At 37.1% G+C, this 22,197-nt stretch overlaps 1 protein-coding gene across 5 annotated transcripts in view; it reads left to right on the forward strand.

Annotated features, from left to right (window-relative positions):
* LOC110442105 (serine/threonine-protein kinase 32B-like) overlaps window positions 1-22,197 on the forward strand; it is a 116,645-nt gene that overhangs the window by 67,591 nt on the left and 26,857 nt on the right. For all 5 annotated transcript variants that reach the window (XM_021485543.1, XM_021485546.1, XM_021485547.1 and 2 more), the window contains exon 4: window positions 17,667-17,992. In XM_021485543.1, coding sequence (XP_021341218.1) covers window positions 17,667-17,992 — 326 coding nt within the window. The remainder of the gene's footprint in view (window positions 1-17,666; window positions 17,993-22,197) is intronic.

A 22,197-nucleotide genomic window follows, 5' to 3' on the forward strand; every position in this document is an offset into this window, starting at 1 on the left:
CTTCAATAAGATTCATCAGTTTTACTTTACACACAAACAATGTACGAATTAAACATGTTGCAACGTTTTAAGACTGACTGGTCCCTCTGTCAACCTGGGACGTTTTGCCTATCGATAGAGAACGTATACACACTGTATCAAATAGGTTACAGGTAGAGTGAAGATCTAGCCCCCTTTTCTGTTACCAGGGTAATTGTCAGTATATGAAAAGAATTTTGTGTTTTTTCTGTGAAGCGGATTGCTCCGAAAATCTGACAATCCCATATTGTCTGCACAACCTTGTGTTGGGAATGAGTAGATGATGGTGGGCTATTCAATCACCCTGCGTCTGTGGTCGGTCGTCGTCTGTTGTCAGTTGTCAGTCATCCGTCCTTCTCGCTATCGCTATTTCTCAGAAAGTACCGGAGGGATCTTTCTCAAATTTTATATGAAGGTTCCCCTTGGTACCTTGTTGTGCATATTAACTTTTGAGATTGATCAGATAAACAAAATGGCCGACAGGCAGCCATCTAGGATTTTGAAAGTGAAGGCTTGTTATCGCTTTTTTTCAGGAAGTGCTAGAGATCTTTCTCAAATATAACCTGTAGGTTACCCTTGGTCTGCAGTTGTGCATGTTCAATTTTGAGACTGGTCAGATAAACAAAATGGCCGACAGGCAGCTATCTTGGAATTTGACAGTGAAGGTTTGTTATCGCTATTTCTCAATAAGTACTTGAGAGATCTTTCACAACTTGGACATGTAGGTTCCCTTTGGTCTGTTGTTGTTCATGTCTTCTTTTGAGACTGATTAGAAAAAAGAAATGGCCGACAGGCACCCATCTTGGATTTTGACAGTGAAGGTTTGTTATCGCTATTTCTTAGCACTGGAGGGATCTTTCTCAAATTTGATATGCAGATTCCCCTTGGTCTGTAGATGTGCATGTTTTCTTATGAAACTGATCCAATACACAAATCTTTGATTTTGACAGTTAAAGTTTGTTAGTGCTATTTCCCAGGAAGTCCTGGAGGGTTCTTTCTCAAATTTTATATGTAGGTGCCCCACGGTCCTTTTTTGTTCATCATCACTGTTAATACTTTTGAGACTGATCAGATAAACAAAATGGCCGACCGGCGGCCATCTTCGGTTTTAGACATTGAAGGTTTGTTAGTGCTATTTCTCAGGAATAACTTGAGGGATCTTTCTTAAATTTAATATGTAGGTTCCCCTTGGTCCCTTGTGCATGTTTTATTTTGAGACTGATCATAATAACAAAATGGCCGAAGCAAGAACTAAACAGATCTTTTTCATATTGCAATGATAAGTTCTATTTCTATGTACTAGTAAATATGTGAAATGACAAACTCACAGTGAATGTTGTTTTTTATACACAGCAGTATTAAGTTTAGATCAAGAGTTACCTCAAGGTGCATTTACTGTATACATGACTCGGTCAAACAGATTAGAGAAAAGAAGAGAAAAGATCAAACTGACAAAGAACTAATGAAGGTGGTACAATGGTGGGCGCCAAGATCCCTCAGGGATCTCTTGTTTTCTTTTTATTATCCGATTAATAATCTTTTGAAAAAAAAAAAATTGTGAAACCCTCCACACTGTTGTCATTTGCTTACTCAAGTAAAAATCAATACCATTTTAGAAGAATCTAGCTGTGACCTCCTTTCAAACACTGAATCCGTAATTTATGGTCCTAAGTGGCCAATTTAGCGGACTTAAAACTAACAGTAAGTCAGTGATGATGTCGACACAGCAGCTGGAAATAAATATCAGGAGACTTCTCTGCTTAACTCGTTAGTATCTATCGCGGAGATAGGCCCGAGTTCATTAATCACTCTGCTGAAAACTCAATAACATCTACACAGATTATTTTGACTTAAATCAATCATGAGTTTTGTAGTCAATTAGTCGAGATTATTGACCTAAACGTCCGATACAGGTAGTCGACAAAGTTGTTTAAACGGAACACCACTACAGGTATATAGTTACAGCCAGTGTGTATGGTACGGTATTATATAACAGGGAAATTTTCGCGAAATCAAATATTCACCTTTCATTGTTAAAATCACTATTTGTCCATTGAAAATTTCGCCCTTCACATGCTATAACTATACAGGGTAGATGTACTAATAATTGCTGTCGTGATAAATTTGCCCTTATTGCGGAGGGCGAAAAAGGGGAAAATTAAACTGCAGCAAAAATTCTCAGTAGACTTAGTATATTATTACACTCAGAACACTGGTGTTGTTGATTCTTTTTGTTTATTTTGTCTTAAGCATAATTTTATAAACATTCTACAAGGTATGTTTTTCTTTTCCAAAATGATTTATCAAAGCTTTTTACTGTCATGCCAGAATTATTTTTTCTTAGGTGCATATAGTTACAGTTTCTGAAAATGGTACGGGGCTCCTTAATGGTCATGTGTAGCTTTAAATCCCTGCCCAAATGGCAAATTAAAGCTGATATGCCATACTCAACCCCTTGAGGCAGAGGGCCAGGGCCAAATAAGATTAAGGATATTTCTTCAAGATAGCGGCCCCCATTTTGGGAGAAGGATCCGTAGACAAAAGGAACTTAATGTTCTGAAAACATAGTTGTCCCTCCCCTCCTTGAAGGCATAGAAGCAAGGTCCGAGAAGAGAAAATCTACTAATCTTTAACAGAATACTGCTGTAGAATTAGCGAAGGCATTTTAACTAATTTGTGTAAAGAATTTCTGTTTCAAAGGGACTCAGTGTTATTTTAAGGAAATTTAAGGCATGTCCCCTGTGGGAGCATAGCGGCTGAGCCCAAAAATAGAGATAACTGTTTAAAAGACTACTTCTCTAGTATGAATAAAGCGAATTTAACATAATGACCTACTGCTGCATTAACAGGTTATAATGATCCTAACATGAGATTAACCCTTACATGCAGGGGCAAGGGATCAGGGTATGGGAAGGAGGGGCAGGGGGGTATAAAAACTAGGGATAAATGTTTTTATCACATAATGAACTGTGTTATCCAGTGAATATTAACCCATGTAATATGACCTATCAACCCTGAGATTGGTTGTAAGTTTCAATGGTTTCAATTGTGATGTCATGCCAATGACAATTATATGACATCACAGTCTTATACGCACTTGAGTCAAAATGGCGGCTTTTTTACATTTCAAGGTTGGATCAGAATTGTCGTTTTAAAATCTTGATTAAGTGATAAAAAGGATCTTACACTCGTTTCCATTTCTTATGAAATTTATGAAACTCATCATGAATTTTTCATTTAAGCTTGCCAGAGGCTCGCTAAATTGAAAAATTCTTAGACTTGTTTCTTAAGTAGTATGAAATGGAAACTCATGTAAGATCATATATACCGCTACTCTTCAAATATAAGGAGTGGGATTTTAACCTTATTTGGTGAAGAACACCCTTGGATTAAGAGGTTTAGGGACGCACAGTGTGGACTAACGGGTCTAATTGTGGGAACATAATATGACAATGGTTTAATTAGGCTTGATATTAGGAACAATGGTAAATATTTAAAGACTTTCATCACTAAAATCTTTCAGCCTGTTCTCACCTTATTCAGTTTTTGTAATTACTTTATCATTTTGTGATACCAGTTTAAACAGAAAATAAATCCTGGTAGTAAGCATTTACTTTGTCGCCAATATTGTCTTATTACACAAACTTCAAGGCCATTTTGACACTCCTTAACCTAAATGTGTTCTTAGTTTTCTCCTGCAATGGAAGTTTAGATGCCATTATGATACACAGCTAGTGACATTAATTTCTTTAATTGTCGAAAACCTACAACTGAAATTCCTGCCAAGTTTCAAGGCCTTGCATGGTTCTGTAAATAAAATTTCAGATGTCCAATTGCCAAACCGATCCTGTACGTGTTATGATGTTCATCCATATGAGGCTTTTATAGTCATTTCCCTACAGTATGTTGTAAATGTGTGCTTTTGTGTCAGCTTCAAAACTAGGTGCAACTCCTCATAAACTTGTGCACCGATTTCAAGTACCCTCTGATGATGTGCATCCCGGTAATATTTTTTCATTCTGACACTATTTCACGGAGTCATGGCTATTTGTTGAAAGATCATTGTCCTGACAACTACTCCAAAACTGCTTGGCCAATTTCAGCAGCGGTATTATTTTTTTCATTCCGACACTTTTTTTATTGAGTTATGACCCTTTGTTTGTTAAACAAGGAGCGCAGAATGTAAGAATTTGATCACTGTGACCTGTGACTTGACCTTTGACCTTTACTTTCAAAAATATTTGTGTGGGGCATATCTTCTTTACTATTTCACCTGGAGTAACCAGATTTGGTGTTCTAGGACATATTGGGATGGCGTAGTACAGAAAGCGAGAATTAGGTCATACTGTGACCCATGATTTAACCTTTGACCTTAACTTTTGAAAAATGTTTGTCCGGGGCATATCTTCTATACTATTTCACCTGGAGTAACCAGATTTGGTTTACAAGGTCATCTTGGGATGGCAGAGTGCCAAGGGCAAGAATTAGGTCACTATTACCTATGACTTGACCTTTGACCTTTACTTTTGAAAACATTTGTGCGGGGCATATGTTCTATACTATTTCACCTGGAGTAACCAGATTTGGTGTTCAAAGACATATTGGGATGGTGGAGTGCAGAAAGCAAGCATAGTTCATTGTGACCTATGACTTGACGTTTGACCTTTACTTTTGAAAATATTTGTGCGGGCATATCTTCTATACTATTTCACCGGGAGTAACCAGATTTAGTGTACAAGGATGTCTTGGGATTGCAGAGTGCAAAAATTAGGTCACTATGACTTCACTTTGACCTATGATTCCTGACAGAAGTGTACTGTTTGTTAAATATAGAAGTCATTACCCGTGGGGTGACTATGGATTGCCTGGCAATACTTTGCCTTGTTGTAATTAGATTATCATTGGTGAGAATATTAACTCAAAAATAGAATAATGAAGTGTCTTGCTAATTAATGAGCATTAACTAATGGCTGCCAATATTATCAAATTATTACGTCATGAAGTTACACAAGCTTCAAGGACATCTTGTCATTCCTTAACCAAAATGTGTTCTTGGTTTTCTCCTAAAATGGAAGAAGATGCTATTTGATGCACAACTAGTGACAATAATTTCTTTGTCGAAAATCTACAGCTGAAACTCCCTGCTAGTTTCAAGGTCTTTGCCCTGTAAATGATTGAGCTTTAGATGATCAATGGCAAGCAGGAATTGAATGATGTTCATCCACATGTGGTTTGTGTGCTCACATTACCTTTCAACAACATGGTTCGGGGTCATGTTTATGATGCTGTATACTGTTTACCAGGAAATTTTCGCCCATTGAAACTTTTGCGCTAAATCTCCCATAAATTCAATTTTTGCTCAGTGTAAATTCAGCCCTTCACATAAAATAACTATATATATTATGTGCCGCCTGACTTCTTATTAAGAGACTTTGTCGCCCATCTGACGTCGAGTAGGGTACACACGACTCTTATGTTCCTTAGATGTTGACTTGTCCGTCTGCAGACAGAAGCAAGGATGGTAAATCCTTTGTATTCAGACAAATATGGCATAATGGTCAGCTTCTTTTTTAGGTTTGAGGGAAGATTTTGTTGCTCAAAACATATAAGTAGGAGAATTTTCTTTCAGGATTTTCAATCCATAGGTCAGTACCAACGCAAATAACATGGGTGCGCCAATTACACAGGTTTTTACAGTAAATGAAAAACAAACAAATGTTTGTGTTAGGTCACATAGAGCTATAAACACATACAAAATAAAAATATTAAAAGGAAATTCGATATTTTCAAATATTTATGTTAAAAAGTCAGAAATGGCAAAGTTAAATCTTATTATATTAAATGGATTCAACAGGCCCATGAGTCTAATTGTCATACAAAAGGGCGGAAAATGTCCAAAAGATTTCCTAAATCATGGAAATTCACTTTTGTAGAAATAATTAAAAGATGCAGCACCCCTGGGGGCAGAGGGGTGGAGGCCAAAAAAGGCAAAGGGGCTTCAAATGTGGATGAAACAGGCTGACTCGATCAGTATGGATGAAGGGATTTCAACTTCATTTTGCATGGAGTAGCCCTTGGGCATGGAAGTTGAATGTGGCATAAATGAAGCTTGTGCTGTACCCAGGGAGCACTGGTGCACAGGGTTCAACAGAAAAAATGGGGCATATAGCTTTAAAGACTACTTCCTAAGAATTAAGATTAAGGTAAAGGGATTTCAGTTTCTGTTATAAATGGAGCATCAATGAGCCAAGGAAATTCAGTGTTGTTGACAGTTGTTGTTGTTCCATAGGTGCACAAGGGTGACACCAAGTAGGGATATTTTGATATGTTGACCATACTGCCATAACTCAACACCTGGGGACTCCCCTTATCAGCACCCCTACCCCCTTTTCTGGGGGAATCTAAATTATATCACAGACCTGACGGGGCCTGATAAAAAATTCATAGTATTTACTGTTCAAAGCAGAGATTAATGTCAGGTGAACAATTGCTGGACTTGTTTATAATGCTCGATGGTGAAAACAAAGGTAAAGTCCCATTTTATTACCCCTAATAAGCGCCCCACTTTAAGCTAATTTTTTACGCACCCTGGGCACTATAATTACAGTGAATTTGGTACTACACTACTCGTTAAGTTTGGGTGAATGGATTTGAGCCTCATTTAATAGCATGGAGCTCGACCCATGATTTAGTGGAACCAATGTCATAGAAATGGCCTTGGGAGCTGCTGTATTACCGGGAAAATTGCGTCCAAGACAAACTTTCAGCTTTTGCCCATGAAATCAATTTCCTCCCAGTGTTAATTTCGCCCTTCACATTTAATTCCTAATGTTACAAGTGGAGCATCGGTGAACCATGGAAATTCAATGTTGTTGACCACAAATAAATGTTGTTGTTCCGTATAGTTGTTATGCTGTTTACCTTATTCTCTGTAATGATAAATTTGCCCTCATTATGGAGGGCGAAAAAGGCAAAAATTAAACTGCAGCGAAAATTTCTTGGTATACATGAGTAACATTTTAATGCCTTGTAAAAAAATTGAGACAAAAATGTTTTCAACTTCTTTTGTTCTAAAAAATGATTGAGAACCAAAATTGGTGCCATTGTCCACCTTATGACCTTGAACCCTTTCACCCCTCTGTAACTTTAGTAGACTCTACCATGCATTGATCTGAATGAGTCCATTATGGTCTACAGTGGTGAAAGGGTTAATGTTTTTCAGTCGGACATGAAATCCCAAGATATAGCTACCTTGGACTCTGATTGTCTGAGACATTCGTAAATTCTACCTGCGGAGGTCTCTTGATTTTATCCACATGTTTGCTATCAGAAAATTGTTCTCATGGCAAACCCTTCAAACAGCATATGTACTAGTAGATTTAGACAAAATTTCCATAACCTCATTCTCTGTTCACTCTGCACAGAGGTTTACTAATGTAACCTTATAGTCTACTGAAGTGTACTGATCATTGTATAAGTTTCATCATAAGGTGACTGTTTAGGCCCATAGGCCTCCTGTTAGTGTAAATGTGCTTATGGAACAACTGATTACAAGAACATTCTTTTGTTTAAAGATTTTTACCTGCTAGTTTGTTAGTAAGCAATATTTCTCCTCGCAAAACTTTTGTTTTGTTGACATTTTTCGGTGACAGGGTTTGAAAGATGCTGCTGGTGGTTGGAGAATGTGATATGGGATTTAGTCAACTTTAGTGGATGGCAAGTTATGCAATATTGTAGTATATTGATGATATCCATTTTATCGTATACTGTTTCAGGGTTTGTGGTTTAAACAATTTTCTTATTGCTCGCACTTGTGGCTGCCTCACGATTGTATCCACGTGCTCACGTTGGGATCATTGTTTTTACGACAAACCCTGAATACACTTGTGTGATAATCTATAAATCTACTAGTCAGTTGTACAGGATTTTAGGTGCGATTCTCTTGTCAGTGAAAGGAGAAAAATAGCTAATTGATTAGTGACATTATCATGTGATGTTTCCGCGTGACAGATGCTGGGTTCGGAGCCCGCGGGTGATTGTAAGTCTAAGTCAATTATGCCATTATGTAGTTGTAGTCATTAGTACAGGTGTTTGTCTAAATCAGGTCTGTAATGGCCGCAGTCAGCCAGAAAACAGTAATATCTCTACTGTACAATCAGGCTTAGCCAACTGTAGCAGATTATACGGTTACATAATCTCCTGGCTAAAACCTGATCCACTAATTATAACTGGATATACTAGGTTATATACATATATAATATGAAAAGTCAAAGCCTTAAAAGAGCGTAGCTTTTGTTGATCTCTGATATTTACTGATTAAGAATACAACTTTCAGAATGAGATAAGATAAACTTTATTAAAAATCGGCTAGTCGAGGAATAACAATAAAACACAATCTCTAATGAGATTAAGACCGACATAACAATAGGGAGACAGGGGCAAGTTCGGACCTTTTTTTAGCTCACCTGGTCCGAAGGACAATGGTGAAGTTATGCCATACTGCAGCGTTCGTCGACCTACGTCCGTCGTCTTGCGTCCGGCGTCCTTCGTCCGTCAACTTTACACTACTTGTCATGAACCACTGAGCGGATTTTAACAAAATTTGGTGTGGAGCATCCTTGTGGGGAGAAGACCCAATTTTGTATAAATGGTGGGTCTGGCCCCCCAGGGGCCTGAGGGGCAGGGCCCAATAGGGGAAACATAGCAAATTATCCTTTAAAATTCTTCTTCTTCTGTAGGAATGAAAGGATTTGTTCCATATTTGGTCAAAAGCATCCTCTAGGGAAGGGGAACAAAATTTGTAGAAACAATAGGTCTGGCCCACCTAGGGGCTGAGGGGCGGGGCCCAATAGGGGAAACATAGCAAATTATTCATTAAAACCCTTCTTCTTCTGTAGGAATGAAAGGATTTGTTCCATATTTGGTGTGGAACATCCTTGGGTAAAGGGAAACCAATTTTGTATAAACGGTGGGTGTGGCCTTCCTGGGACCTGAGGGGCTGGGCCCAATAGGGGAAATAGAGGTAAAACCTTTATTATCCTTCTTCTACCATAGGGATTAAGGGATTTAACCTTATTCAGTTTGGAGCCTCCTTGGGAAAAAGGGACTCAATTTCCTATAAACAGCGAGTGTAGCATCCCTTGGGGCAGAAGGGAGGGGCCCAATAGCGGAAATAGAGGTAAAGCTTCAAAATCCGTTTTCTTCTGTAGGAATGACAGGCTTTTGTCCAAATTTGGTATGAAGCATCCTTGGGCCAAGGGGACTCAATTTTGTATAAGCAGTGGGTGTAGTTTTCCAGGGGGCAGAAGGGTGGGGCCCAATAGGAGAAATAGAGGTAAAACCTTTAAAATCCTTCTTTGACCATCAGGATTAAGGGATATTTTATCGTTATTTAGTCTGGAGCATCCTTGGGCCAAGGGGACTCAACTTTGTATAATTGATGGGTATGACCCCCTTAGGGCATAGGGGTGGGGCTCTGTTTGAAGTTTGTTCTTGCTATATCTCAAGTACTCGATGGATCTTTCTGAAATTTCATATGTACTTACAGCACCTACTATGGAGTGCTATATCTTTACTTCATACCAATTATTTTAAACATATGTTCAGGTGAGCGATACAGGCCCTCTGGGCATCTTGTTTCTTTTTGTGCTTGTGGAAAAAACTGAAATAAAAAAAAGTCTTGAAGCACCGACAAAGAGATAAATGCAACGGACATCAGTTCCAGAATTTTCCGGTTATTTTTCATCCTTCCGGAAATAACCGATGAAGGCCGATGGATTGTGACGTGCTTGTGACATCATATTATGATAATCTCTGAACGAAGTTTCATGCCTGTTAGTATCACATTTTATGTGATAGACTCTTTTCACTCAGAATGTATATTATTTTCTATCTAAATAAACAAGTAATAAAACATGAGTATTGCATTCACTCTATGAAGATGTTCATGTATGGGTTTAAACACAACTGTCTTTGCTTTAAGGATACACTTTCGGTTTCCCCACTGGACATCTACTTCCAGACGAAATTTTTTAAAGGCAAGGTGTAGAAAGGGGAACCAACTCTGCATGTGCACGCATGTGTTACCATTAAAGAGCTTTGCTCGGGCGCCTTTTGCTATGCTCTTATAATGTTATTCACAGACTATATAACCAGAATTAACTAGAGTTTACTATTATGTGATCCACTGACTAGTGTAACCTGAGTTAACTTGGTTAACTTGTAATGTGATGTATTTTATATAACCAGGATTAACTAGAGTTTACTTTATATATAATGATATTATCTGACTCTAACCTGAGCAAATTAAGTTAGGTTATCACGTTATTTGATCCACTGACTAAGCTATGGGTTATGACCTGGGTTAACTAGGGTTTAGCCTGAGTTAACTAGGTTAAACTCCACTTACCGACTCGGGTTAACTAGAGTTTAGCCTGAGTTAACTAGGTTAAACTTCACTGACCGACTTGGGTTAACTAGAATTTTTGTAATCTGGGCTAATAACTCCAGCCTGAATTAATTTGAATTCATACTATGATGTTATCCACTGACTATTACCTGAGATAATAAGCGTCTTCTATTTAATGAATGTCTCCTGTAATGTGAGCGACTGACTGACGTGGATTAATTAACTAAGGTTTTCTGTATTCTAAGTATTGAGAGTAATAAATATAAGCCTGAATTCAGTAGGTGTACTGTGATCTACTGAGGAAAACATAATAGGATCCACATTTTCCTCATACCAATCTCAGTAGATTAGTAGAATAGAATTCTACGCGCTTCGGTAATTGACATTAACATCCCTTTAGATTTACGTGATTTCCTGTACTTTTGAAAAACCTGAAAAAATCTCTATGGTGTAAATGACCAGATAATTAACAACGCCGAGTTATTAATAAAAATATCGCAATTACCTCTGAATATTCACACTGTCAGTAGCTAGCTTATTGATATAACAGCGTTGTGATAAGTTAACGACATAGGAGGTGAGGAAGCAGATATTCTGCTTGCTGAAGATGTCACATAGATGAGATTTTAGTGCTTTTCGGTCAGTGCCGAAGGTGAGTCGGGAGACTAATGATATTCCATAGTCGGTGATCACAGGGCTTTATTACACTGTACAGGAGCCTAATGATATTCGAGTTACATTTTTCTTCCAAATTACTTAAAAAAAAATCCAATATCTAAAATTTAAAAGTCTGTGTTAGGCTAATGATTTAGCTTCCCCGTTGGAAGGAAATTAACTCAGCACATCCCAAACTGGCACACCCAGGAAAATAATGTTATAATTTGCGATCCAATTAATGTTTTAATCATTATAACACGTCTTTAATTTGTCATTTCTGAGATACTTTCATAACCGTTCAGCTCAGTATTTTGTAACTTTTGTGGTAATTAATTACTAATGTTAATATTTTTTGCAGTATTGCATGATTTATGTCCTACAGTGGAGCTTTCTTATAAAAGTGTTATCCGTGATCCCATAATTCCCTGAAGCTTTTAGATAGACGAAAAACAAAGACCCGTATAACAGGATATTTCTGCGGGGATGATATTTTCACGATTTCGCGGGTTAATAATTTGATCGTGAAATTATGATCCACAGAATAATATGACCTGTGTAAAAATGAGCCGAGATTATAAAGTTCATAATCGTGTATTGTCATTATAGAGCGCCTATGTGGTTGTGATATAAAAATGAAATAAAGAGTAAAGATTTTGTGGTTGATTTACTTACTTGTTGTTAGCTCACTATGCTGTCTTTAATCCTATTCAATTAATTGACTATTAAATAACACTTTACATGGTGAGTGTCCCGCCTCTGCTAAAACATCGCGAACATTTCGGTTCTTCACATGTCTATATCTCAAAATTATAATCTGTGTAAATTAAATTTTCTAATTTTGTGTCAAAATCTGTGTAAATTGAATTTTCTAATTTTATGTCAAAATGGCGAAAATTTAAGCCCACGTAAATAATGCGTTATACGGACTATTGAATGTTGAATGTGAAAAATGTGACTCTGTTTGGGATTAGATAACAAACGAAGGACACTTTCTAACTTAATCCTGACATTTCACATCCATCATGATTTCATGCAGTTTTTAAATAAGAACATGTACAAGCTGTCTAACTAAGTCTCCTCCATGATCAATGGCGTGTTGTATAAACAGTATACTAAATAGTATGTTATAGATGCATGGTCTCACTGTTTCAGAATACGTTCAAGGTGTAAGCTTGAGTAATGGCATAAAGACTGATTGATGCATGTGTGTGGGATCTAAATTTAGTGAGGAAAAGATGGCTAACTGACTTAATATACGCCCCTGGAAACTTTTTGTCATTTTTCACATTAGAACGAATAATTCTATAGTTTCTCTTCTCAGCTTTAATGTTTGGTGTAAATCGTAACTGTGATGAATGTGGACACTTTAAGAATGTCTGTATGGATAATTGTTGATGAATTTTCAGTTGTATCTCAATGAAAGTTATGAGAAACAAACTCTTATATATACTACAGGTATGCTGGTTTTGTTTCTCTTGGTTCTCCTCACATTCTCTTTTATTCAAGCTCCTGTACTGTCTGTTCCAAATTTCTAATCTTGAGTTATTGTGCTCTTCAAAATCAAGCTTTTTAACCCTTTCACCCCTATGTAACTTTAGTAGACTCTACAATGCATTGATATGGATGAGTCCATTATGGTCTACAGTGGTGAAAGGGTTAAGTATCTTGTACTTCCTAATCAAGCTTCTTATCAATGTCTTATCAAGCTTCCTAAATTCTAGCTCCTAAACTGTCATCTATAATACTTTCACATATTAAATTCTGCGTCTGATTGGAAAACCAAGATGGCTGACAGGTGGCCATCTTGAATTTTGGGAGTTAAAGTTTGTTAGTGCTATATTTCTTACAAAGAACTGGAGGAATTTTCTTAAATTGTATGTGAATGTTGTTCCTATTAAAGGTTATTTGTTATGCATATGGAATATTTGGTCTGGTCAGAAAACAAAGATGGCTGACAGGTGGCCATCTTGCATTTTGAAAGTTAAATTTTGGTATTGCTACTTCTCAGAAAGGACTGGAAGGATCTTTCTTAAATTTCAAATGAAGGTTCCCCCATGGTCACGCCAATCAAATTTGGGTTTGACTGGAAAAAACCACGATTGGTGACAGGCAGCCATCTTGAATTTTGAGTATTGAAGTTTGTTAGTGGCCATCTTGAAAGTTTTTTTAAGTGCTATATTTCAGGATGCACTGAAGAGATCTTTAAAGTTCCCTTGGTCTATAGCTGTGCATGTTAACTTTTGTGAAAGATTGGAAAAAAATTGACAGGCAGCCATCTTCGATTTTGACAATTAAGATTTGGTATCGCTCTTTCTCAGTTTTGTCATTTAAAATGCCATCTGAATCTGATTGCTGGGTAAAATATATAGTTGCAATACCTTACGGTGGTAAATATTCCAGTATGACTGCCATAGTCTCTGGAATACTTGATAAGCATTTCAGCATTAACTCAATCCCCCCCTTCAAAGGTTGGAATAGTTCATTATGAGATTTCAGGGGTGAATGAGTTACCGTAAGTATATTTTTCCAATGCTGCTAAAGAGCATATGAATGACACATTAAACCTCTTAAGGCATGGTGTTCAAATCAGCTTTAATGTTTCTTTCTTAATGTTCGGTGGCAGCATATTTGCACAGAAGCAAATGGTGATGTACACCCGTGGAGGATGGAATTTCACATTTGTCGTTTCCTGCTGATGACACTGATGTTTTTGTAGATTTTCTTCAGTGAAACTTTTCCTGACAGCTGTAAATTAAAATGTGTATCAAAAATGGAGAAATACTTCCATAATAGTACCATTAGGCTTCTCCTTGATTACCAGAAGAAACACTTTGGTCTACTTCAGCTTCAGCCATTACACCAGCGTTATAACCAGGAACCTGTCGTTATAACCATGAACCTGTCATTATAACCATGAACCTGTCATTATAACCGTGAACCTGTCATTATGAAGGTGCTTTCTGCTCTCCAGAATCTCAAGGACAAAATGTTTACTATGTGTCAACAAAGTACAGTCTTTCTCCTGTACTTGCAGATTTTTATCCCTCGATGTAACTTTTTGGAAAGTTTTGTCACGCTCATAGCCAAATATCATCCTTTTATAGGTTTGATAATCACATATGATCTATTATATCAGCACTTAGACATGATTTATTCGATCTGAATATACCTTATCTTTTATTTTCTACCCTTTTTCAGTTACTACTTCTAATTCCATGCCTACCTCAGCACCCATTTCTTCTATCATTTCAGCCCCTTTGGACCTTATTTTGTTGATGAATGGTTGAAACAAACCAACAAATAGATAAAAAACGGCTTAACTTGTCAACTCAAAAATTGTTTAAAGGGACAGTTATTTTTGCAGCAATGTTCCATTTTTTTAAAACCAGGAACCAAAATTCAACCCAACACAGAATGTTACTAGTCAAATAAAATTATGTAGACCTAACAATTTTAAAACTTCAAGTTCTATATCTTTTAGATTTTGGGGATCATCGATGAAGGTTAAAGGGTCAAAAGGACCCTATATAGGACCCCACTGATTTTATTTCTATTCATAATACGGCTAAATTTAAGATTTCTAAGTGGACTCTTTAGAATAAGTATAATAAAATATTTCCTGATGGAACAAGGAAAAGAACGGGAGATGGACCTTGCCTAATAGAACAAGAAAAAAACAGGAAATGGACCTGTTTGTGATTTGAGCACACAGATGTCCTGAAAGGCCGTTGACAAGCTTCATTTATTTGGATAGATTGTCAGGTTGTAAATGTCGTGTCCAGCAGGACGACAGTGACCAGTTCAATGACTGGCTGTGGGCAGCTGAAAGGACAACTAATTACGTTTATTCTCAATCAGGAGAAGATTATGTCTGTGGAGTGCAATAAGGATGTGGTAAATGGTCCTCACCAGCTCTCCACTAGGATTTGTTCCCGTCAGTGAATCTCCACTTGTCCCAGATAATTCCTGTTAGGGGGATGTAGACTGTCATTTCGCTGTGAAGCTTCAGATTTTTACGCTTTATATAATATTATATTATATTATTATCAGCTGTGTAGTGTGTGAATTAAGGGAGCCTCACTTCTTGTGTAGGTTTTGTTGGCCATCATTCTGATTGCTGCCAAAATTCAAATTTAGTTTTCAAATGTTAAATAATATTTTATCAACATTTCTTGCTTCAGCTCTTTGTGTTTTGATTTTCATTGGCATGGACATAGCTCCCAATATTGTCAAATCACAATTCTTGACGTTGTATCGAAATAAGTCTACATATTTATCATATTAGGACTGCCAATGTAAAAGCCGGAAACTTATGAGAGATTGCCAATTTTTTTAAATTGTCAGATATGAACTTTTAGTTTTAAAAGTCAGATCGCCAATAGACCACTAAAAATTCCCACTTCACGGTTTACATTAATCAAAAACACAAAAAGTCTGTATGTTACATTTGAATTTACTGAACTGAAATAGAATCAACGGAAACGGGAAATACATTGGATTTATTTGGTTGTTTAGTTTTGTTACATAGGAAAATAATGGGATACTCTTCCAAGTTCAAGTTGACCAGAGTCTTCACAACAAGCAAATTTAGTTTTCGTCCCACCACCAAGAAGTGGAAGCGAGACAAAGGTGTTGCTTTTCCGGCGGCAGCAGCGGCGTCAACATTAAGTTTTTGCGTTTAAGTTAGTTTCACTGAAAGTATAAGGGCTACACCAACCAAACTTGGGCCATAGATGTATCTTAGGTAGTACATATCAATCCATGCATCAAATGCTGGATGCAGCCTACCTTTCATGGTCCATTGACTTTGTCAGCATCGCCATCAACATTAAGTTTTTATACGCCCGTCGAAGACGGGGACGTATTATGTTATCACGTGAGCGGGCGGTCGGTCGGTCGGTCGGTCAGGCGGGCGGGCGGGCAAACGATGTCCGCTCGATATCTCGAGTAATTATTAACGGATTAACTTCAAACTTCACAACAAGGTTAATTACCATGAAACCTCGGACAAGTTAGATAACCGCAATTATCCGACCATAATTTGTGGAGTTATGCCCCTTTATGGACTTGCCGAAACAGTGTCCGCTCGATATCTCGAGTAATTATTAACGGATTAACTTCAAACTTCACAACAAGGTTAATTACCATGAAACCTCGGTCAAGTTAGATAACCGCAATTAACCGACCATAATTTGTGGAGTTATGGTCCTTTATCGACTTGCCGAAACAGTGTCTGCTCGATATCTCGAGTAATTATTAACGGATGAACTTCAAACTTCACAACAAGGTTAATTACCATAAAACCTCAGACAAGTTCGATACCCGCCATTATCCGACCATAATTTGTGGACCTATGGTCCTTTATGGACTCGCCGAAACAGTGTCCGCTCAATATCTCGAGTAATTATTAACTGATTAACTTCAAACTTCACAATAAGGTTAATTACCATGAAACCTCAGACAAGTTCGATAACCGCCATTATCCGATCCTAATAACTGGACTTATTACCCTTGGTTTCGTTAATGCGATGCATGCGTTCCATGTTGTTGTATTGCACTCATTGATCTACCAGTTATGTTGAATGCTTTCTCTTTTAATATCAATTACTCACAAATACTTCATATATCTCAATCATACAAACAACTGCTCATTCAATGTGTGGCGGGCGTATTATATACCGCTCGCTGTAACCTTGTTGCGTTTAAGGTTGTTTCTCTGATATGTGCATTGATGGTCAAAGTGGGGGACTGGCGAGACATATCAATCTGAATGGCTTGTGTATATATACTTGTTCTTGTCGAGATGAGGTACTGTTATCCTGTCTTAACCTCTGCACAGAGTACTATGGTTCTATCAATATCTCCTCCAATTTATGGTGATGTCTTTTAATAAGTGGTTGGTCTCTATGATGGGTCATTCCTTTTGATTGAATATACTTGCACCATATGGATTCTATGTACATGTCATGTATTTAGATTAAAAGAATTTTCCCCTGACAAAGGAATCTCACACGCGGGGGCTTATTTATTTTGATGTCCAACCGCAGTCTATGCCGATGGTTAGACAACCAAAAGGTTACCGTTCAGGTTGGAGATTTCAGAATTCAGTCAAGGTGGAAGAATTTTACTATCCAATTATGTGTTACTCTTTAAGTTTGGATTGGTAATTGCAGATCTGTAAGGGATATTTTTAAGTTTACCTTTGGTTTAATAGTTCTAGAGTCTTCAGAATTAATACTGTGAAATCACGAATTTTTGTGGAGCTTTTAATTTGTTTGATTTGGTGGGTGAATCTTCATCCACAGATTCATAGATCCACGAAGTAATAACAAGTTTGATATACAGCAATTCTCTGTTTGAGTGGGTACTCGTGATCAACGAATACATGAGCCCACGAAATGGTGTCTTGTTAGGAAACCACAAAATTTGGGCACCACAAAAAGGTCTGATTTCACAGTATAAAATTTTCTGCTTTAAAATTATCAGTGAAAAAATTGTTGATCCTGTAACAGCCATGCATGATAATATTAATTGATAATGAGAACGTTTGTCAGCTATAGGTTTCTTTGTCCTGTTTCCACAGGTATGCATTGTTCAGAAAAAGGACAGCAAGAAGATGTACGCCATGAAATACATGAACAAGTCAATGTGTATAAAGAAGGATGCTGTGAGAAACGTGTTCCGTGAGGTGGAGATCCTAATGGCACTGGATCACCCGTTCCTCGTTAATCTGTGGTTCACCTTTCAGGACGAGGAGGACATGTTTGTAGTTGTGGATTTGTTACTAGGGGGTGACCTTCGCTACCATATACAAAAGGAAGTACATTTTGACGAATCACATGTGAAATTGTACATCTGTGAGTTAGCTTTGGCTCTGGATTATCTACAGACTTACAACATCATCCATAGGTAGGTATCACAGTTATAGGGAGGTTAATGGAACAGCTTCTGTACATTTTGGATACAGGGGAGGCAAATACAACATCATCCGTTGGTATAGGTATCACATTTATAGGGAAGTTAATGGAACATCTTCTGTACAATTTGGATACAGGGGAGGTAAATACAACATCATTGAGGCATCGCTGATACAGGGGATGTAAATACAAAACCATTTAGGCATTTCTGATACAAGGAGGTAAATGTAACACCATCTAGGCATCTCTGATACAGGGGAGGTAAATAGAACATCATCTAGGCATCTCAGATACAAGGGAGGTAAATAGAACATCATCTATGCCTCTCTGATACAGGGAGGTGAATACAACATCTTTTAGGCATCTCGGATACATGGAGGTAAATACATCACCATCTAGGCATCTCAGATACAGGGGAGGTAAATACAACATCATCTATGCCTCTCAGATACATGGGAGGTAAATACAACATCATCCCCTGATTTATTTCCTTTTCCACACCATCATAAAACATCATATTTGTGTTTGCAACTTTTGTTTGAGTTAACTGTGCATGAACAAAACAAGGTTATTGTTACTATAAATAGATTTTTTTGCTGTCATCGCTTTTCTGACTACATTTTGGAGCTGTTTGTCATGAAACTTAATGATCATAACAATCATCTCTGTAAGGTCACATTTAAACCTTATTTAGATCACTGTTGCTATAAATAGAATTCTGTATACCAGGAAATTTTTGACGCAGTTTACCTTTCACCATTTTTGCCCATAAAGGGAAAATATTTGACAGGGCTAAAATTTCCCAGTAGACATGCATTATTTGATTTCATCCACCATTAGTCACTCTATATTATGTCCTTTTCTATCAATTTCAATCTCGAGAGTAAATTAAGTTGCATGTCTGCAATGCCTTGTTTCGGTATCTTCAAAACGTTAATATAAAAATGTTCATTAAGATTTATTTTGACAGGTTGGTCTTGCTATATATTTCTTGCGTTTAATTTGAAATAATGTTGTTTTTTTTTTAAAGAAGGTAGTTTGCTGATAAGAAATTACCATCTTGGAAGTTATATGCTTGGGTATAAATTATGCAATTTTTAGGTAATGAAAACCAGTGCACTATTTTGCATGCACTTCTAGATCCTATGTCTTTGAAATTGCCACTAAAATCTATACACTTGACAATGGCTGAGGGCTCAGTCACGTTAGAAGGAGGATAGACAGAAGACGGGGCTGAAACATATGACCTCAGGCCACAGATAGTTATGCTTCCAGATTGTTGAATATACAAACAAAAAAGGGTATTTTGGACATTTTGGCTCATTATTGTCATATTCCTATTTCTTTCCTGTAAATGAAATGAATTAATATATGATTTTGTCAAAATGAAGTTGAGTTGGATATTTTTCTTTCTTTTTAGCTCACCTGCCCTAATTAAATTCAGTTTGTTCTTCAGATAACAATGCAGCATCAACATCTGAAATTAATTGATCTTTAATAAATAAGGACTTGTCAGTCTATTAGGTGATAGTTGGAAAAACAAATCAGAATTTGGTACAATTCTGAAAATTCCCAATTGGGTTTACCTGAAGACAAATTTTTCCAATTCTAAAGCCACAGGCCGGGCATTCTTAAGATATTGAGAAAAAGTCCAGCTGTTTATTCTTGGTTCATTAAAAAAAAGATGTGGCAAAACAGGATTAAATATTTGTTTTTGAACCCCTGAGCATGAATTTCAAGGTCATTTTGTAGTTCAAAGACATGAATTATTGGCATTAAATTACACCTCTTAAAAATGCAAAGCATGAAGTGTTTCAAGATAACTACAAATTAAGCTGTCTTGGATTAATGATAAATACCTTAAAAGGTCGGGTCTCCAGCAATTCTGGAGTCTTTTGTTTTTCCTTTGGTAAAACATTTATATAGAAATCAACTGTGGTCTCCAATCTGTATATATGGTGTGGTTAACTTGTGGCAGCCACCTTTAACCCTTTCAACCTTGTGTAACTTAGTAGACTCTACCATGCATCGATCTGGTTGAGTCCATTACAGTCAACAGTGTTGAAAGGGTTAACCCTTTCACCCCTATGCAACTTTAGTAGACTCTACCATGATCTGATCTGGATGAGTCTACTATACCATACAATAAGCCCACTCTCGCAAATAAGCCCCCTCCCCACTTTGGTAAATGTCCTGGGAACAGGGTTGGTGTCTGCCATTAAGCCCCCCCCCCCCCCTCCTTTTTGCAGGTGAAAAAGTGAAGTCGTTTGGAGAAAAAAAAACACAAAAAAAACAACATTGTTGTTTCTTTAAAATTAGTCCCAATTATTCTGACGTTTTATGGACTTTTTTATATCGGTCTGTCTTCGATTAATGACGTTTATCGACGACAGACCGATATAAAAAAGTCGATAAAACGTCAGAATAATTCGGACTACTTTAAAATCTGCATCAACAGGTAGATTTAGGTAGTTTACAGTACTAGTGGTGAAAGGGTTAAGTTTTTTAAAGAGGCTTTATTGAGAAAAAAATCATCTCCTAAATGCTCAAATCTGACCTAGATGAAATGCCTCTAGGCTCGTCATGAAGATAATGACAACAATTTGCAGTGAATTCCCTGAGTAAATGTGCCAGTACCAATATAAATGATTAAGGGTTTAAGTCACTATCAGTTCTTTGTAAATGCTCCAAATCACAGGAGTGCATGTACCGATAAAACATGTCTACACTTCCAGGGCTTTGATGTTTGAATATACATAGGATTCGTGTCTATATATACAACATGTCAAAGCTATACAAGTTTCTCATAGATTATTTCCTAGTACACCAAACACCCCAGAGTAAGTTTACTGTACGGAAGCCTTTCAGATTTCCAAATTGTGTGTCCCGTGGTCCCTGGTGACAGACTCCAATCACTCTGGAATCCCTACAGTGGCTGTTCCTTCTCACTCTAAAAATGCGTCAAGCTTTTGTAGTCAACTTTTAAACTTTGACTGACAGTAGTTTTTACGTAGAAGATGGTTCCTTCTAACTTTACCTTCCAGGCTCCCAGGAGCACTCCCCATCTGAAAACAAAGACAGATCATTCTCATCTAACTTGTTTCTAGTTTGTACTTTTCGGGATACTTAAAAAACACCTTCTAGTTCACTTTTTAAATGTGGGGATGAAAAGACGAGAAATTGAAGGCATCAATTTCAAAGCTTCTCGTGAATATAAATCTAAACATTGGACGTGTCTGGAGCCGCGTTAACACAGTTCCATGTCTCCACAATATTTGTCTTTCTGTCTGTAGAATGGAAAGTTATCCTACGATGTTGGATCTACATACACTAGTGGGTCGGAGATTTGCGTATCGAGCAAGGACCAGCTGGAGTCTGATCATGTTGGGGGATAATGAAATTTAAAACAATTCTTTTCTATCATTACTTTAACAAGCTTATAGGGAAGATTCTTGGCCTGGCAACTTATTTTATAATAGATCTTTTTCTTTTAACAGCCCAATCGCTACAGAATGGTTCAAAGGGCAGTGCCCCTCATCAATCATCAATTTTCCCTTTAAAAAAATCTTCTACAGACCCATAAGGCTTAGAATCGTGACATTTCTCTTTTGCAGCTTGCTTTCGTGGATGGCTATTATGAAGATTGTTCAACGAATTACCTTGATCCACATTCAAGGTCACAGGCATCAAATATGTTGAAAACTTTAAACAACTTCTTCAGAACAATGAAGCCTAGATATACATTTTTTTCTTGTAGCTTGCTGGAGATTATTGCTACCAAAGACCCATTCAAATAATTCTTGGCCTACTTTCAAGATCACAAAAGTTCAATGCATTAGAAGAAGTCTTCTGCAGAATTATAAAGAATATAGTTAGGATGTTTGTTGTGTAGTCTACTGGAGTAAAGTTCTGTCAGAATTCTTTAAACTGAATGAGTAGTTTCAGGGTCACAGGGAGGGGTTAAAGTCAAATATGTTGGAAATCACACACACACACACACACAACAGTAACAAAAACAAAAAACCCAAACAAAAGCAAAAAAAAAAAAAAGATAAACTAAAATAAAATTTATAAAAAGACAAAACACCAAACAGGTATATGATTCAGGGCCTTGGGTCATATGCCAACTAGGTCAAATGATACAACTGATTTTTCTATGACAAGTTTATGTCCAAGTCATGTCTATTTGATATGTAG

This window comes from Mizuhopecten yessoensis, unplaced genomic scaffold (assembly GCF_002113885.1).
Source record: "Mizuhopecten yessoensis strain PY_sf001 unplaced genomic scaffold, ASM211388v2 scaffold716209, whole genome shotgun sequence".
Classification (NCBI taxonomy): domain Eukaryota; kingdom Metazoa; phylum Mollusca; class Bivalvia; order Pectinida; family Pectinidae; genus Mizuhopecten; species Mizuhopecten yessoensis.